This window comes from Rhopalosiphum maidis, chromosome 1 (genome assembly GCF_003676215.2).
Source record: "Rhopalosiphum maidis isolate BTI-1 chromosome 1, ASM367621v3, whole genome shotgun sequence".
Taxonomy (NCBI): domain Eukaryota; kingdom Metazoa; phylum Arthropoda; class Insecta; order Hemiptera; family Aphididae; genus Rhopalosiphum; species Rhopalosiphum maidis.
In genome coordinates, this window is record NC_040877.1 from 11565220 (window position 1) to 11583859 (window position 18640).

Genomic DNA, 18640 nt, shown 5'->3' on the forward strand with positions numbered 1-18640 from the left:
AACAATATCAAAAGAAATGAAAGGCTAATGTAATACTTAGACCAAGCGGCAGGCAACAGTATTACTTTACGTAAAATAAAGAAGTATAACATAATTATGTACCGCAAACTGTAAGGGATTGTATTTCGGCATATTTGATGAATTTGTAAAGTTTTCATTGAACAAAATCGTGCTATAATTATATTAATTAATAATATTAAATTTTAATTGCAGTTATATAGATTATTATTGATTGATTATAACAATTTAATACTTCATTCTAAAATCCCAAATATATTTTTATGTAGAATTTAGAAAATTATATTAATTAAACATTATTTCTGAATAGGAGTCGTGTACGTAAATTATTTAGTCACAGTATACATAATATTTAGTTAAATTCGGTCAAACATTTTAGCTTAGAACCTGAAAACAAATGAGGCAAATCGTTATAGATGCATCCACGCTACGAAATATATTTCCAAGATGTTATCTGCATAATATCAGCTGATGGGCTCTGAATTACAAACAGCAAGTGTAATAATATAGGTACTCCAGATCGGAACGAACAATACAACACTTATTAGTGCGCACATATAAAGCCATTTATCCACTCAGATTTTAAAATTCAAAGGACTTTCAAGAGTATTCTACTACAAATGAATATCCCTATATACTATATAGTTTATATGAACACAAACTAATAGCAAAAAGCCAATATATACATACATCAAGTCCATTACCGTATAGTAATAGATATTGACATCGATTCGTCACAACTTATATAATATTAAACGATGTTCGGTTTGAAATTGAACCTAATATATTTAGTCATCTGAGTGTACTATCGATGAAATCGGCGATGCAATAATAATTTATAAACGTCAAGTACATAAATAATACGAATGAACGAAAAAATATGATTTTTACATACAAGGGAAAATACACTTTTGTGTTTATTACGACTGGGCATTTAAACAAACCACAAAAAGTACTGCATTGTTATATACTATATCAAATAAAAACCATCTTTAAAAAAAGTATTATTTTCTTAATGAGGGAATAAAAGTATTTAATTCCTTTGGTGCTCGTAAGAAAGTAAATTAATGAAAACGGACCAAGCAGAGGGAGAAAAATCGTTAACGCCCAAAGTCGGAGATACAATTAAATTGATAAGCGCGGTGGCAGGGTTGTATGGCAGAAAAGTTATGTATATACGTAGGAAACGGTACAGGATAGCAACAAACTTTTGCTCTTTTATCGAATTTTGAACGAAACTGATATAATAAGTTTGTAATATTGATATGCTTCGTCCATAAGACACAATGTATCGCTACCTACTCGCTTGGTAGTGAAGCATTTTTTCTATAACATTGGGCCATTCGCTTTTGATTTAACAAAACGATTTTCATTAAATAAAATTGCAACAGTCGGCACGGGTTCAGTTTAATATATTACTTTTACCGAAAGCAATATTTGTGTAATAATGCGAATACAATACAAACATATAAGCGGTGTATATGGATGTGTGTGTCTGTACAATACTGTATATTTAATATAAGATTACAAGTTTGATATCCTAATAATATATTATTCTTACGATAAGAATGATCATACTATGTTATATTATAATACATAGTATATGTAATCTATAATCTATCTAACTTACATTGTAGGAACACTAAATGATGCAAATTCTATTCAATATTTTTTCTATTTATTAAAGAAGATTTTAGTATGGAAATAACTAATTTAATTTTGGTACTACCAAGTAGTATAAGTCGCAAAAACAACTTTTTAGTAGAGTGGTCACCCATCTGAGAACGAATAAAGGAAAAATTGCGAACTTATAAGTACATTCCGTAACCACAACACTAAAAACTTCATGCAACTTCTTTATAATATAAAATTATTTAGATTTATTATATCTACCTACAGTTAATTTAATTTATTTTTTATGTTTTGTATCTGCATGTAGGAATATTATAAAAATTTAATACAAAATTGCATAGTGAAACACTGACACGTGAAACTTGTTTAAAATTGTGCAGATAAAGTATATTGACTATTTGTATTTGTATTTAATCTGAATAGTATGTATATATATTGTGTGCGTGCGTGGGTACACGAACTAGCGTGAGTCTTTTGACAGTTATGAACTAAAAATGAATGTAGGTTGATTTTTGATTTTTTTTTTTTTTAATTAAAACTGAAGAGTTGCCATAAAATAGTTTAAAACGTTTCATTTAGCTGGCAATTTAAGCGTTAAAATCACTCTTTGAAGTGTGAGCTAACGTTATAATAAATATAAAATATATTGTTGCACATTTTAATTAATTAATTTAATTTTCGTACATAAAAAATGTATGCACTTAAAAATAAATATTAAATATATGATCAATATGACATGTATAGTCTATCTTATTTATAGAGTAATTAATTCTATGTATAATGTTACTATTGTAGTATAAGATGATACGGACATTATGAAACAAAATAACAACTACATTTGTTATATAATGAACTTAATTGGAATAAATAGGCAGTCATTTGTTAACAAAGTTACAGCTAGAAAGTAAATATTTAGTTGATCATGAAGTTGTATAGTATTGAAGAAGAAGAAGAATATAAAAAAATATGAATAAACAATTTTAACGTATAATTTGTAAGTAGTTTTCCCACGCTCATAATTTCATATTCTCTAAAAACGAACTTTTATATTATTCTTCTTTCATGTTTTTAAAGTAATCAACTTACTTTTTCTAATTTTGTTATTTTCAAATAAGTTTTAATTCTATGTTTGAACATAATACGTAATACGAATAATTAAGTTTGGAATTGTACAGGTGAATTATAACCATTATCAATATTAATATAAAAATACACAACGCGCGTATATAATAATATATAATTTATATTTACTGTTTAGTCTATCAGTGTATCGTGTTTATAGATAAAATTAAAAATTATAAAATTTGAAGTAAATTAAGTAAGATTCTATTTTACCTCACCATTTCATAACATTTATGTCAGTGATAATTTCGTAAAATGAATACGGACACTATTTATGGATTTTATGATTATTATTATTACTATTATTATTTGGCTTTTTATATGCATAGTCATAAATGCTCAGAATGGCAAAAAAAAAAAATAAATGATGAGAGAACGTGCATGAAACAAATCTCAAAATGACTCCCTCGAGGCGGTTTGTTCCTTGTCGCTACGATACCATTGTATTTATTTTTATTTTATTTTTTGTTACGTGTTTGTGGGAAATAGAGTTTAGAATGACAAAATTAAAAACAGATTTTGTGAAAAACGTATGTAACGTATATATTGGTTATTCTATTACAAACTAGTATATATAACATAATATATTCATGTTTGAATGTTATTAGTATATGATATATTAATGATATATTATAATTAATTTAAATACAAACAAATAACATTTTTTATTTTAAAAATAATAATAGATGACAAAACTAATAATGTATTATTATTCGATAATTTTTTTGAAGTGTATAGAAGTATTAATGCAATTTTAGATTTAACAGACATGTAATCAAAGTAGTATAATGAGTTAGGTTAGGAAAGTTACTGAAATTAGTGCAATGAAAAAAAAAATGTGATACTATTATAACAATCAAGATTAAAAATTTTGCTGTTAGTTGTTAGTAATTTATCAAGTGTATCGTTTTCTTCTGCTCTAGCAAATGGAAAGGAAAAAATGATTAAAGAACAGAAAGAGCAAATGGTGTAGTAGAAAAAGAATATAATCCCTTCATTCTTTGTACAAGATGGGAATATAGGACTTTTTTCCTTATCGGCTTTTTTCCCCTTCACACTTTTCTTTAGTAATAGTAAAGTCTACCGTCGGATAAGACGATAAACAATATTATCAGAAAAACCAAATGCAAATAACCCTCGTTATGTGTCGAGGGTTTTCAGACCTACCAAAGACAATTTTACTCAGAAATGAAAATGTTTCGTCTCAGTTTTGGTTTATTGTTTTCATTATTCCTCGTTATTATATAGTAAGAGATAATTAACATATAAATCGTTAAACATTTTCTTTTTTATTATTTGATAGTTACATGGATTAAATGTTTATATTGTATAGCAAACGCCATATACAATAATTAATATGATTTATACAACCACTCTTATCTTATTCAAAGTTACAATATTTAAATTAACTATAGAAAATAAAATCACTACTTATATATTATATATTTTATAATTTAAAGGACGAAACATAAATTAAAAATTAATATTTTATCAAGTTTTCAAACCATTACAATATGATTCTATGTTATTTTTAAATAAATAAACATGAATCGAATTAAATTAGTTTTAAAAATAAAATTAGCATATTTAATAATAATTTTAGTATATACAAAAACAAATAGTCGTTATAGGTTTTTTTGAAAAAAATGATAAAAATAACCGAATTAAAATTAACCACAAATATGTAAAAGATAAAAATGCATTACAAATTGAATTTATACGATTACAAATATTTACTTTACTAGTTGTTATAATTGTTGTAGGTATAAAGCTATAGTTTAGAAACAAATTATAACAGCATTATTCGATAAATTTATCGTATATTTAATGAAAACGGAAAGAGTCACAATACTAGAAATAATAATATAAATAATACGTATAATTTTAAGTTTTTACACAAAGAAATAATAGAATATAATATCACTGAATTAATTTCATTACACTGGACGTTGGATGTATTTTTAGAATACTAAATTCTACACAATATTATAAGTGAATAACGTTAGAGGGCTAACAATCTATCATCAAAATTGAAAGCTTTAAGATTTTATAATGAATTAAATTATAAATGAAACTCAGACAGTTAGTTCTAGATTATCAGGGTTAATACAATGAATTAGAAGCCATGTAAATGTGCTAGAATTACCAGCCAGTCTCAATACATCCATATACCCATCATTAATAACCTTCATGTATCCATCATTAATAACCAACTAATGAATGAATTAACAAAGAATATTTAACAGAATTAATGTTATTTACTTATTTTCTATGAAAATATGTGCAAATATTAGGAAACAATAAATTTAATTAACATTTATGCTCAAAAACGGAAGCTCCAAAATTACCTAAACAATAATTTTTTATTTGATAACTACCACTTATACAGAGTACAATACGCGAGATTGTAAAAGTTACTAGGTATATAATAATATTACCTTTGTAAATACAATAAGATTTATGTTCATACACCTAGTTCATTAAAATCGTCAAATTTTACGTTGTGTTTCACAATACCATCAAAATATTAAAATATTATTATGAAATATAAAAATATTTATAACCTATTACAATTTATAAAGGTAAATATTTAAATAAATATAAAGATAAATAATTATATACACTGCTCATAGAATAAGCAAATAAAAATTAATCAAATCCTAAAAAATAATATTTTTATTATATTTTATTTTTATTATTATTTATCAAGCAAATAAAACAGAATTAAAATTGACGGGGTTTGATCTTTACTGGGTATGAGCATTTTTTAAAAAGTTAAATCATTAAACTTAAAATATTGTGATTAATATTTAATTCTAGGTACTCCCACCTATTCACCTATTACAATTTATATTTACATTAGTTACCTATAAAAATATTGACAAACAATCATAACAATAATAAATTATACCATGAAAATTAATATTTTCATGAAATAAAAGTAGCCTTGAGGTACTATCATTAAACATAATATTTCAATTTTATATTAAATAGTATTTACGTTTTTATTTTATACGTAGCACAATGCGGAATATTCATAAAAAAATCCTATCCAGTAAAATACTGATACATTATTGACCAATTAAATTTTAAAACATAAAATACAATATTTTTCTTTTGTAAAATAATACTCTATAATGATAAAAAAAATAAATTACCACGTGTTATTCCTATTATCAATATTTTAATTTGTGGAAAAACTACATTCGCATTTATAGAAAAAAAAATTATGGTTGCATTAAATTAAACTTTAATTTACTATTTGAAAAATTATTCAAAAAATATATATATATATATATATTTATATATGAATTTTGTGGAAAATATTAGTCCAAGTCACAGGTAATGATCGTGTTCGAGACACTCGTGATAGATGACTATCTCATTCACGCTCCATACTAATCCTACCTGTCTCAACGAAAGCTCAATATCACGTCTTATTAAACTCTAAAAGTATCTTACGCCCTTGCCTTAAAAATGATCATTGAAGTACAGCGAAACCCAGATAGGGGGCGTAGTTTGAGTATGTTGATTGATCGACAGTACCCGGAGATGACACCATATTCAGTGCCACAGGGCGTGTTTAATGATAACAAAGCTAGGAAGCAAAGAAATGCGAATGGGGGTGGATAAAAAAAAAAACTGTGACTAAGTCTAGATGAATCGTTGAACAGTTTTTGACGTGTCTTTATACTGAAAACCTTAGATGTTCCACTATTACGTACGCAATGAATACAAGTGAATCTAAATGCAAAAAGTTTTAAAAGTGAACTTGAACAAAATTTATAAAAATATTAATAATAATAACATAAATAAGTTTTAAAATATGTAGTATGATAAATTTTAAATATTTGAAAAAAATATATTTTAAAGAAATTACATTAATATTTTGAATTATAAAATGATTGTATAAACAAACAAAATACATTTTACAGTTTATTTTATAAATTACATTATAAAAATGCACATGGCGAAATATCAAAATACCTATATGAGAAGTACAAAAAAAAAAAAAAACTCATATTATTCATAAAGCAAAATTTATTATAGATATTTAAAATATTTTTGACACCTTAAAAAGAATTTAAATCTTTGAAAGGGAAATAAAGTCAAAACAATCAACTATCTTAAACAAGTTAGCGTATATTGCATTTTGTAAATCAATTTCTGATTTTACTTTCCAAAAAAACTGATATCTCAAGTATCTTATACCCTCTCATCAGAGGACACCAGTCCTGTATAATTTAATACTATGGTAAAAGCCACATTTTTTGTTCAACATTATGGTTTTAAATTTCATAATATTGGGTATAAAAATGATTGTTTAAGCCAAATAAGAGAAAATCTATTATTAATAAATATTATATACATATATCTATTTTAAAATAAAAAAAAAATTAAATCTTGATAGGTAAATTGTAATAAGATAACATAATATAAATTATATTAACCGTTTAACTGTTAAACAGCCGAGTGAGAGCAATGTTGACTCCCCCCACCTCTTTTTACACAAAATGAGATCTGTCTATAACAATAAGTTATGCACATATCGTTACTTATTTAAAATTTAGTTAATTAAATCATATTTTATTTATTTTCATAAATTAAAACAGATTAAAATAATTATATAGCTTAAAAAATTTCTCATTAAAGCTGTAGTGAGACATACGAGTAAAAATATACATATTTATTTTATAACTTTTAAATTAATATAAAAGCTATTTATTTATTCTTAAAGTATTTCAATTTTTAAGCACTTCATTATATTACAATACAAATTTATAAAAATTTATTATTTTAACATCTTACCTCGTCTTTTCCTTTGACTAAGCACATTTTGTAATCAGCATCAGTTGAGTGCCATTCCAATCTCTGAAAAAAAAAATAATAATAATAGTATTAAACGATATTATATAAAATATGATAATATACGTATTAGTCCGTAATCGAACATATCAAATGGGTATTAAATATGTGCTTATATAATGACAAAGAAACTTAAATTTAAAATATAGATGCTATAAAAACATACATGATAGAGTATGCACTATACCGAATCAACAAAATATGCATCATTATTATATCGTTTATGCCATGCTAGGAGATAGGGTATTCCAAAATTCCTTAAGATATCAAATAAAACATTTTTTTTTCATACTTTGATATACTGAGTACTATATTATTATATACAAAACGAGGAGATAATATCCATCTCTATGACCTAAATGTATAATATACGTAGAATAATACAATTGAAGATGACGACTGCATTTTATGACAAAATATATACCATCGCCATTACAAAGTTTAGTAATTTTAAAAGTCAACATAGCTCGATACACAATATATTTATGTGTGTGTGTGTGTGTTTGGAACAGACGAGGGTTTAGTGAGGTGAACTTTGCCGGAAGCTTCTGCTAACCGGAAGGAAATAGAAATCCGGTAAATGCTACCCTCCGTCTCTATCGTCAAAACCAAGAAATTCTTCGTGTAAATTTCTTGGCATAATGAACACGTAATCCCTATCTGCAAAGGGTGTATCATATTAGATTGTGCGAAACTTTCGGACAGCCCTGGCTTGACATCCGCGTTCTCCAATTAACCATATTACACGCCACGAGAAACATATGATTTCAGCAATCCCCTTAATGGTTAATTAACAAGAAACAATGGAAATTGAATATGCAGTCAATTCAAATGCTGATTACAATAACAGATGCGTGTTCTGTTCTAGTAGTTTTCATTGACAAATAAATTAATATATTAGTATACAACAAAATATAATTAAAAATGTAATGTATATTATAAAGACAAGGAAAAAAATCATTATTAATTCACAATTAAACACAGCATTACCTACATTTTTTTCAATATAAATATTTAAAATTAGTCTAAGTATTTTAAAATTTAAATTGGGTATAGAAAATAATAATTAAGTTCATAATTGAATATTTTAAGTTACTATAATGGATTTCAAATTATTAAAAATATAATAAAAACTTAAATTTACTGAGGATCATTATTCAACATTGAGTATAATAAATATCATAAAAAATTCACAATTTTAAATTTAATAAATTTTTTTTTCCGCTCAAAATCTAAATTTTGATTATGAATTTTATTCATATAGAGTGCATTATCATAACCTATACAATTAGAGCAAAGTTTACATTTTCAATAATGACTTTTTATATTTAAAATATAATAACATGTAAAAAAAAAACACTACATTATACATAGGTGCATATTTATAATTTAAAAATGTATATAATTCGAATCAATACGATATTATTTATTCGGATTTACAAAGATGTTGTTTCACTGTAATATGAAAACTGAATAATATAAATTCTTGAAAAAAGTAAAATAATAGTTGTATGTGCAATATGCACAACCAATTTTGTCGAAATTTATAAAAATTATCATTGTAGATACTTAAAATTCAGTCTAGAGATATGTACATATTATATAATATTTTAAGAATAGCAAATTGTATAAAAATAAAAAATAAATATATAACGTACAGGAATTAAAACAGTATACACGCTGTACAATTCACCCATTGTTTTTGTTCACCTGTCATCCCTCATTGTTTTGCATATCCATTCAATAGTTAAAAGGCCATACTAAATGAACCAATCAGAAATATGCAAGTTCAATAAACCTTTTTAAAATGTCAGAAGCGATACTAATGGACCAACCAGAACAAGCTTTTTATTTTTACACAATTAATGTTTCAAACAAAAAAATTTACAATACAAACAATACTATTTTATTGCAACGATCTTTAAAAGTTATATTTTTGCAGTTAAGCAATATTCTGCGATTTAAACAAACAATAATTGATAGCATTAGATGTATATATATATATATATCGTAACTGTTATTATAATGAAACTATATTAAACTAATTTGCATCCTAATATTTAAACTAACAAATATTTTCTTGCAAAATATATATTTCAAATTTGTTTGTAATTGTATTTCATTATTGTATGCATAAAACAAACCATAAAATATTATGAACAATGAACAAAGATACAACAGTTAAAGGAGTTAAAATAGATAAATTATACATCAACAAAGTGTTAAGTATGTAACAAAATTAATGATTTATCAAAGAATTTAATATAGTAATAATAACATGTATATTAAATATAAACTTTTTAATATTGTATCTTTATTGTGATTGACTGGTTACCACTGAAAATCAATTTTTAATATAATTGCTAATTTGTATAATTTAATAATAAACATAACAGGCATCTAATTCTAATAAAAAAAAATATATCTTGTTCCTTTTTAAAAATAATATTATACGCCAAAAATGATTAAAAAAAAAATATGCTTTCAGCGGAAATTTATTATCTCACATTAGATACCTGATAACTTATATTAAACGTTTAATTTTAACTCTAAATATATCGAATGTTGATGTACATTATAAAACTAATTATCTAATCGCTATATTTGCGAAATAATTGTATATCAAATTATAATTGCAATAACAATCAATATGACAAAGCTATTGTTATATTTTTTTAAATAGATTATTAAATATTAAAATCGAAATCATATAAGTTGTTTATGTACAAATAAATACAGCAATTCAATTGAATCAATTGTTTATGTTAATTTAAATGAAAACAAGGCACATAAACTATTAACATATGGTACTATTATAATATTTCAAGTCAGGCATAAATGACAAATATTGTTATATCTTTTTTATCAGATTAAACATGACAAATTCATAATATTAGATAAATAAATAGTATCGAATAACTGAATGAAAGCTAATTTTCATCCAACCGAATGTTGTATACTGTATAGAGGTGTAGAGATACATATACTTATGTTTAAGTTTTACTTAATTATAACTACATAACTGAAGTAAACAATTTTCGCGTATAAACATCAAACATAGTGCTAGTTTCTTATCCTAAATTTTTGTTCCAAAATAATGTTATACCAAAGTCCTTAGAATTAAACTTTGAAGTGCGTATAACTATTATAGTTAGGTAATTGAGTTGAGTCAATATTGAAAATGGCGATTTCTATTCATTTCATAATCTCTCTAACAACATTTCTGAGAATTCACGGCAATCGAAATTTAGTTAGTAGTACAACATAGCCACAACGACACCGCGGCAAGTTTAATCGCTGATTATAAATACGCCGCCATACGCCTAATCGCCTTTTAGTGATTATAATTACATAATATAATTAATACTCGAATAACATATATACGTACACCGTACAAGTGGGTATAAATAATTTATCTACTGTAACACATAACGGTATATATGGTTATAAATGTAACATAAAATACCTGACAAATTAATTTCACAAACGTATGACAAAATAAAAATTCGTTGAGTAAAAACTAAAAAAAAAAAAAAAAATTTATAATATCCATCTGTTTGCGGCCTCGTTTACGAAGCTCAGTAAGGCTCCGTTGTATGTTTTATGATTATCGATACTTTTTACTATACACTCACCCACACATACATTATGCACCAATTTCTGTCGAACCTTGAATATAATAAAATAAGTTGGAAATTTCGCCTCCAACAACCCCCTTGGCCAATTTCATCACGGGCACATGGGGGAGAGAGAGAGCGAGAAAGCAGCGGCATCCACCGATCTGAACTTGGGCCATTCTTTATAACGCGTGTACCGAATATATAGCTATCCCGACGTTACGAGATTAGCCGAAGGGAAAACTCAGCCCCGAACCACATCCACGTCTCAAACACCGCCACCTCCATACCCAAATGTTTTCCCCGTCTGGTTTCAGTACGCTCTTCGCGCCCGCTACCACCGACGCCGTCAACTAAGCGATTGTGTGGAAACATTATTGTTGTTTATATGTTATACTCACGCGGAACAGTGAGCGGGCGAGCCTGTGCGGCGGAGAGGATCTCATAGTCGTGTCGTATGCAAAACGGATGACATTAGAGAGTGATTTATTATGCATACATATATTTTTTTTTCCTCCGAAAATACGAGAGAGATGGAACGACGATCGAAACCGTAAGGGAGAAAGATATATATATATATGTGTGTGTGTGTGTGTGTCGAATAGCGCGAACTATATGTTCTTTATCGCACCGGAAAAATGCGCGTTCCATACTGCATCTCCACCAGCAACCATTAAAGAGACGGTTACGACATTATTATCATAACAAAATCGACAAAATAGACCAGGTTTTATCCACGGTTTTTTTTTTTTTTTTTAATATTGACGTGATTTTTTTAAGAATAATCTTTTATGTGTTATAAAGAAGAGAAAAAAAACGAGAAACGAGCAAAAGCCACGCATTCGAGTATCGCACCGCACTAAACGACATATCGCGTAAAACGTACACGTATTTATTATCATTGCAACCGCCACGCGGCGACCTGGGTGAATTCATTTGTTCGTAATGCGAATATTAATATAAAAGAGTCAAAAGTTCATAGAGCGAGAGGGAAAGACAGAGCAAAGAATTTGAGATTTTTACCGAGTTTGGTGCGAATAAAACTTTGGCGAAACAGATGGCGTACACACTATATACGCGTCATCGTACACTCCACACGCCAACCCTACATATTAACAGTTCCCAAGTTTTTCGCGGTGGTGGTTTCTCCGCCACCAACGCGCATTATCGAGGCAAAGACTCGTTGGAATCGCATTTATATACGTAGATAATTATTATATTATTATTATTATTATTATCGACTTTAATTTATACGACTTTTATTTATCGTACAATATATATCAAATATGTTCAGGAAAGGACATACCCATTTAAAACATTGAAAGAAGAATACGATTTAAGGAGATTGGAAGCGGTGATTTTCTGTTTTTGGCTTACACGCATGGAACATAGGAAAAATAGCATATGTGCTTGACAAAAATTAAGATACTTCTAGTTGTTCGATTTAAAATATGTAAAGATGATTAAAATGGTATACAAATTTACTTTGCATTGGTCAAAGCATATTTTTAATATATTTAATAATAAAAATTGACAAATTTATAAAATGTAAAATATTTATTTTAAATAATAAAACAATCGGAAAAGTGCTTCGACCGATGCAAAGTAAACTTATATACCAATTAAAACATCTTTAAATATTTTAAATCGAACAACTAGAAGTACCTTAATTTTTGTCAGGCGTATAGCTATGTTCCACGTGTGTTAGACAAAGACAGAAAGTCACCGCTTCCAATCCCCTTAACTGGGTTTGTAAAACTATTTAAATGTATAAGCTTTATCAAAAACTAAACATTTAACTAAATCTCTGTCAATACGCATAATTGGTCGATTACAATCGTCTGTGTAATACTATATGGTAAATAGTAATGCAATAACGATGAAGAGTCATGTACACCGGTTAGTTAATACACGTTAATTTATTTGTTTGTGTTAATGTTCGGAAAAAAAAATGTCTTCGCGACACACCGTAAACGATATCGATTACACGCACCTATACAAACCTTGTGCATTATATACCTACATATATTTAATTGATAACGATTTTTTTTCTCTTTCCGCCATCCGACAGAGCGACCGTAACGACGCGTAAACAATACGGTGCGATGATAGTAATAATAATAATAAAAAATCAAAAAAAAAACGGTCTAATGGATTAATTTGAACTTTTAACGACAATGTCCGTATACATACGAGATGGCGGTGATCGCGTATTATTAGATTTATTTTACGCGTAACCCCTCTCTCACCATGACATATACACACATATACACGGCGATTTTGAACTCTCGACAGGCCGGCTGGTTGGTCATCCAGCACTGGGGGCGAAGAGGTCGAACACAAACATTTGCATTCCATGTTGACAATATTCACGCGGACACCACTGGCGCACGCGCGTTCACCCATAAGTACATTACAGCGACATTATATTTATGTGAAATGTGCACACACAACCGCCAATTCTTCCCCTCCGGTCGTCATCGCCGTCGTCACTGCGCCCTGTGTCCATTTAGTGGGTAAAACGGTTTTTGGACGAGTTTGTAGTGAGCGGATGATGGTGGGGTGGTGAGGAATCGAAAAGGCCATCAATTATGCGCGAAACGTGCGCTTTATATGTATTTGCTCCCCGTCCCCCCGTCAACTATAACTGGTACGCGCGTGAACGGTCAGCGCCACCACAGCCGACACTGCCGACGACGAAATTAATGCGAACGACGAGACAAATGAATGACATTTTGCCATTTTGGAATTCGATGAACAAAAAAAAAAAATTCAAACAGAGAACAAAAATATTGAAAAAATTATTTACAACTAGGTCACATCACTAGTGTATGTATATACAGTACAGACATTACAGTACAACGGTCGTACACGATATTTATTACACATGTTTATGTATATAATTCGGGCGTACAAAATACGTGCGTTCACGCATCGCCATAACACGAATAAAATTGTTTAACAATAACGACCTTATATAATAAATACCAAAAATAGTTTTCTATTATGACACAATAAATGTTATGGAAATATCACATATTTTATTCCTGAAGTTATTTACGGTTGTCTCGAAGTTAAAAAAATAATAATAATGCTATAACTTGACTGCGATATATTTAGATCTGCGAATTATTTATAGATAATACATGTTATGCATTTTGTTATTTTCAAAATACATACGTGGAAAAACCGTTGGATTTTAATGTATAATAAAAGATAATTATTTTAAACAGATCGTCATATTAGGAATATAACTTAATCGGAGTGGAATAAACGTGGAATTTATTTAAACATAATACAATTTTATTTTTTATTCTAAGCAGAAACTACGTGAGATATCGTGTTATAGATATTAAGACTTAATACTTTTTTTTTAGTCCTGGCATTTTTTCTTATTTCCATCATCTATTATATATATATATATATAGTACCAATATAACTAATATAACTACCATCTATGCCCATGAACCGTATATAAATGAATAAACAAATGCACTGAACAATAATAGACGTATAATATTGTTATGCATGGTTTTAACAAGGTTACAGCTAATGCGAATGATACCCCTCTATCCCCCCCCCCCGAAACAAAATTATTAAGTTCTTATTTTTATTATTAAATGGTTCAGAAAAACGATTAAAAATCGTGACAAATAAAACGTAGACCATATTAAAAAAAAAAAAAAAAAAAAAAAAATGGAACTGCAATTTTTGTTTTATTATATTCTTTAAAATATTAAACTACTTGTGTATAATTTCTTTACTTAGAATTAATATATAAGTACTGCGTGTTAACCATACAAAGTGATAAAATAACTCATCATTTATGCTCACCGCCACTTTTATATTTAAATTTTGATTTAAATAAAACACTTATATATACTTAAATATTAAATTATAGTAAAAAAATTTCTTGAAATTGTTTTTATATTACTTAAGCAGTGTACTGTAATGATATATTTTTTTTTAAATAAGACCTATTTTTTTTTACTTTTAATTATTTTGTGACTACATTTTTTTAAATACTCAATAGTAGGTTTATTTAACTCAAAATACGATCAAGTAGTTTCTCAGCCAGTTATTAAAATTTAATACTAAAAATCGTAATCCTTAATGTTGGTTTTATAAAAAAATAAAATAAATAAAATCTATTATTTATTAATTTATTATAGTTGGACCAATTTTATGAAATAAATCAATAGAAGTTTCAAATTGCAATAGCCTTCATTTCTCCTATTTTGCTTAGTGTACAAAGTCCAATAAATCAAATCTACTCATTCTAATTTTATCTTTATAAATTAACATTTTCAGAAAAATTATTTACCAAATACTTTACAATGGAATAGGGGAAAGATTCTTATATTAAAATAACAATTGTAAACCTTAGCAAGATAATCATTAAGTAGTATAAACAATATCAACGATTTTTAAATAAAGTCTTGAAGTATATTTAAAAATTCGAAAAATCAATAATATGAATAAGATTATAATTAAATGAAAAATTGAAGTAGGCATTCTTGATGAATTACCTTGTTTAATAAAATATACATACTTTATACCCAATACACATTATACATAATAAATATTAATGCATAAATGGTCAATGCATAAATCAGGAAAAGTCCTGTATTTGTTTGGGCACCCCTAACATCAAACTATATAAATCAAGCTCTAAGTAAACAGTATGCATTTTAATATATTATCCTATTACGCTACACGCCATTAAATTGATAAGGAAATGTTAACGTTGAAGAGTATATTTGATTTTAAGATCTCAGTAACATCCTTTTACTACTATAATTTGCTACGTATATAGTAATGAACGATTATTCAATGTGACATGTAGGTGATGGTTTCACTTAAGTTATAAGTTTCGTTTTATAATTTGTTTTCATACATTTATAACTACTATCATGACATGTTATAAAGTCGAACGTTGTATTTCAATCAAAAACTGTACCCAAATCTTGAGAAAAAAGTTAAATAATATTATACCGTAATGAAAACACGAGAGGAAATCCGTCCATGATTGATAAAACTTTCTCTTCTTAAGCTCAAAAGTTTTTGACGGTAATTTTCTTGACATACCTACATGTTCATAAAAACACAAATATAATGTCTCAAATTGCGAGCGTATATTCAAAACGTGAGACTATACCTAATATGTATAACAACAAAACGATTTCGAAAACTTCCATTAGCGGCGCCTTTCGTAGGGACAGACAATAATGCGAAACGATCGATTCCGCTAGAGTTTGCCCAAACGTCGAGTTATCATTGCCGTTTTTTTTTAGTATTATTACATCACACGACGATACGAGAGCGAATCGACTGCATTGGGCACAATAAAACCCGGAGTTATAAGAACAAGACACCGTGGCGGTTGTTATTGTTGGCACAGTGAAAGAGATCGTTTGTAATATCCGGGACGACGATGGAACTGCATACACTATGCTAACGGTTTAAAGAGCTGGACCGCACTGATAAAAGGTCGGCGTAAAAACAAAATGGCCGTCGACGGTCTGTATAAAATCGGACGACAAAAACAGTGAACGACATTGTCGGAGATCGTTTGCTGCCCAATAATCGACCACCGCCAACATTTCCGCGTGACCGATTTTCCTCTATGTCACTCCACCTCTCCAGCAGAATATATATATATAAATAACAATAACAAAAATTTCGTCGTAAGCTCGTTAATTCCAGATCCTGACCAAAGGTCTACTATTCATACATACATATATATATATATATGTGCGTGTGTGTGTGTGTGTAAATGTGTAAGCATACAATGCTTTACTATGATAATATTAATTATTATTATGATATTATTCTCTCGAATTAATACCAATTGTCTTTTGCGTGTACGCGAACGTGTTATTACCGTTATTGTTATGACTATTATGATTATTACTGTTTTTATGCGTGCGCAGTCTCTTTACGCGCACGATTAAATTCCACCACCGACGTATACCGCGGTATTTTACAAAACAAAAAGGTTCATAACACAAAGGTAACTTTATAGTTTTATATATACAACAATACTTTTATTAACATTAATAAAAAAAAAAAAAAAAATGAGTAAAATGTAAACCATGTGCATTTCAGTAATTCGACAAAGTTATAAAATAATAAAAAAAAAAAAAAAAACTTTATAATTTCACGAGACCAAACCAGTATGTATACCTAATATTTAAAAATATGTATAAAATTATCAATTATTAATGGCCTACGTTCAGCTGACGATCTTGTAATCGGTATACACCAAACAGCTTTAACTACAAAATATTGGTATCTAATGAATATAAACCACGAGGTCAATTGAATAACTTAAAAAGTATTTTAAACATATTTTATGCAGTATATACATAGACCGGATTCACTAGGTTATTTGAATCGCTCTGTACAATGTTTTCAGTCCGTCGCGATCGATATTACGCCCCCTTCTCCTAGTTGTTAGCGTCTCAAGACGATGTTGCCAGTTGAGTATTTCCGAACGCACAAAAATCCGTATGCAACTACTTATTTGTTACCCATATTTTATTATTCTCATTTTTTCAACAGCTAATACTACAACTCGTTTCTTTTGTATTCTTTTGTATCTGCCATTACTAAATATTTGAATAGTATTTTTTTTTCATTTTTATTTCTTATTCCCATGTTCCAAACAATTAACTTAAGTAAGCATATTAATGGGACTTAATAAAATCATGAATAAAGCATTGTATCTTATAATTAAATGTTCTAATAAATACTGAATACTTACACAAATTCGAAAGTCATATAAGTATGGTAATGAATAAATTATATTAAATACTAAAATAATATATATTATAACAATAATTCAACTTATTCACAATTTTTTAAACGCATATCTGAAAATTAATAAAAAGACTTGAAATAAAATATGGTCCTTACTTAACTAATATAAAACTAATTGAAAATATTGAAATTTTAAATTATCCTTCACAGATATGATAGTATGCTTTTATATTAATTTGTTCAGATCGTAAATTATTTATGATTGTATGTAGTTATATAACCTACCTATAATATAACAGTATAATCTAGCATCACAAAAACCTTTTTTTTGTTTCGCTTATGTCTGTGCAATACATTGAAAGATCAAAGAACTGGTCATTTAATTTTAATAACAATATTTTATACCTCATCTTCGCGTATGGTGTCAATATTATAATCTATAGGTTTTTTTATTATTATATTTAATGCTGTCCTAATTTTGAAATAATGATTATTATTGTTGATATTTTTATATGATATAGAAATTGTATAAAAATTAGTTTAATGATACGATTCATCAACATCGTAAAAACGACACGCAAACGTCTCGTTTTATAATGTTCACGCAATATATACATTTGCAA

The 18640-nt window shown here is 27.5% G+C and overlaps 1 protein-coding gene across 1 annotated transcript in view; it reads right to left on the reverse strand.

Moving 5' to 3' along the window:
- The window catches only part of LOC113550695 (semaphorin-1A), a 166314-nt gene that overhangs the window by 26896 nt on the left and 120778 nt on the right, over nt 1-18640 (reverse strand). The window contains exon 5 of the mRNA XM_026952695.1: nt 7582-7644. Within this exon, the coding sequence (XP_026808496.1) occupies nt 7582-7644 (63 nt within the window). The remainder of the gene's footprint in view (nt 1-7581; nt 7645-18640) is intronic.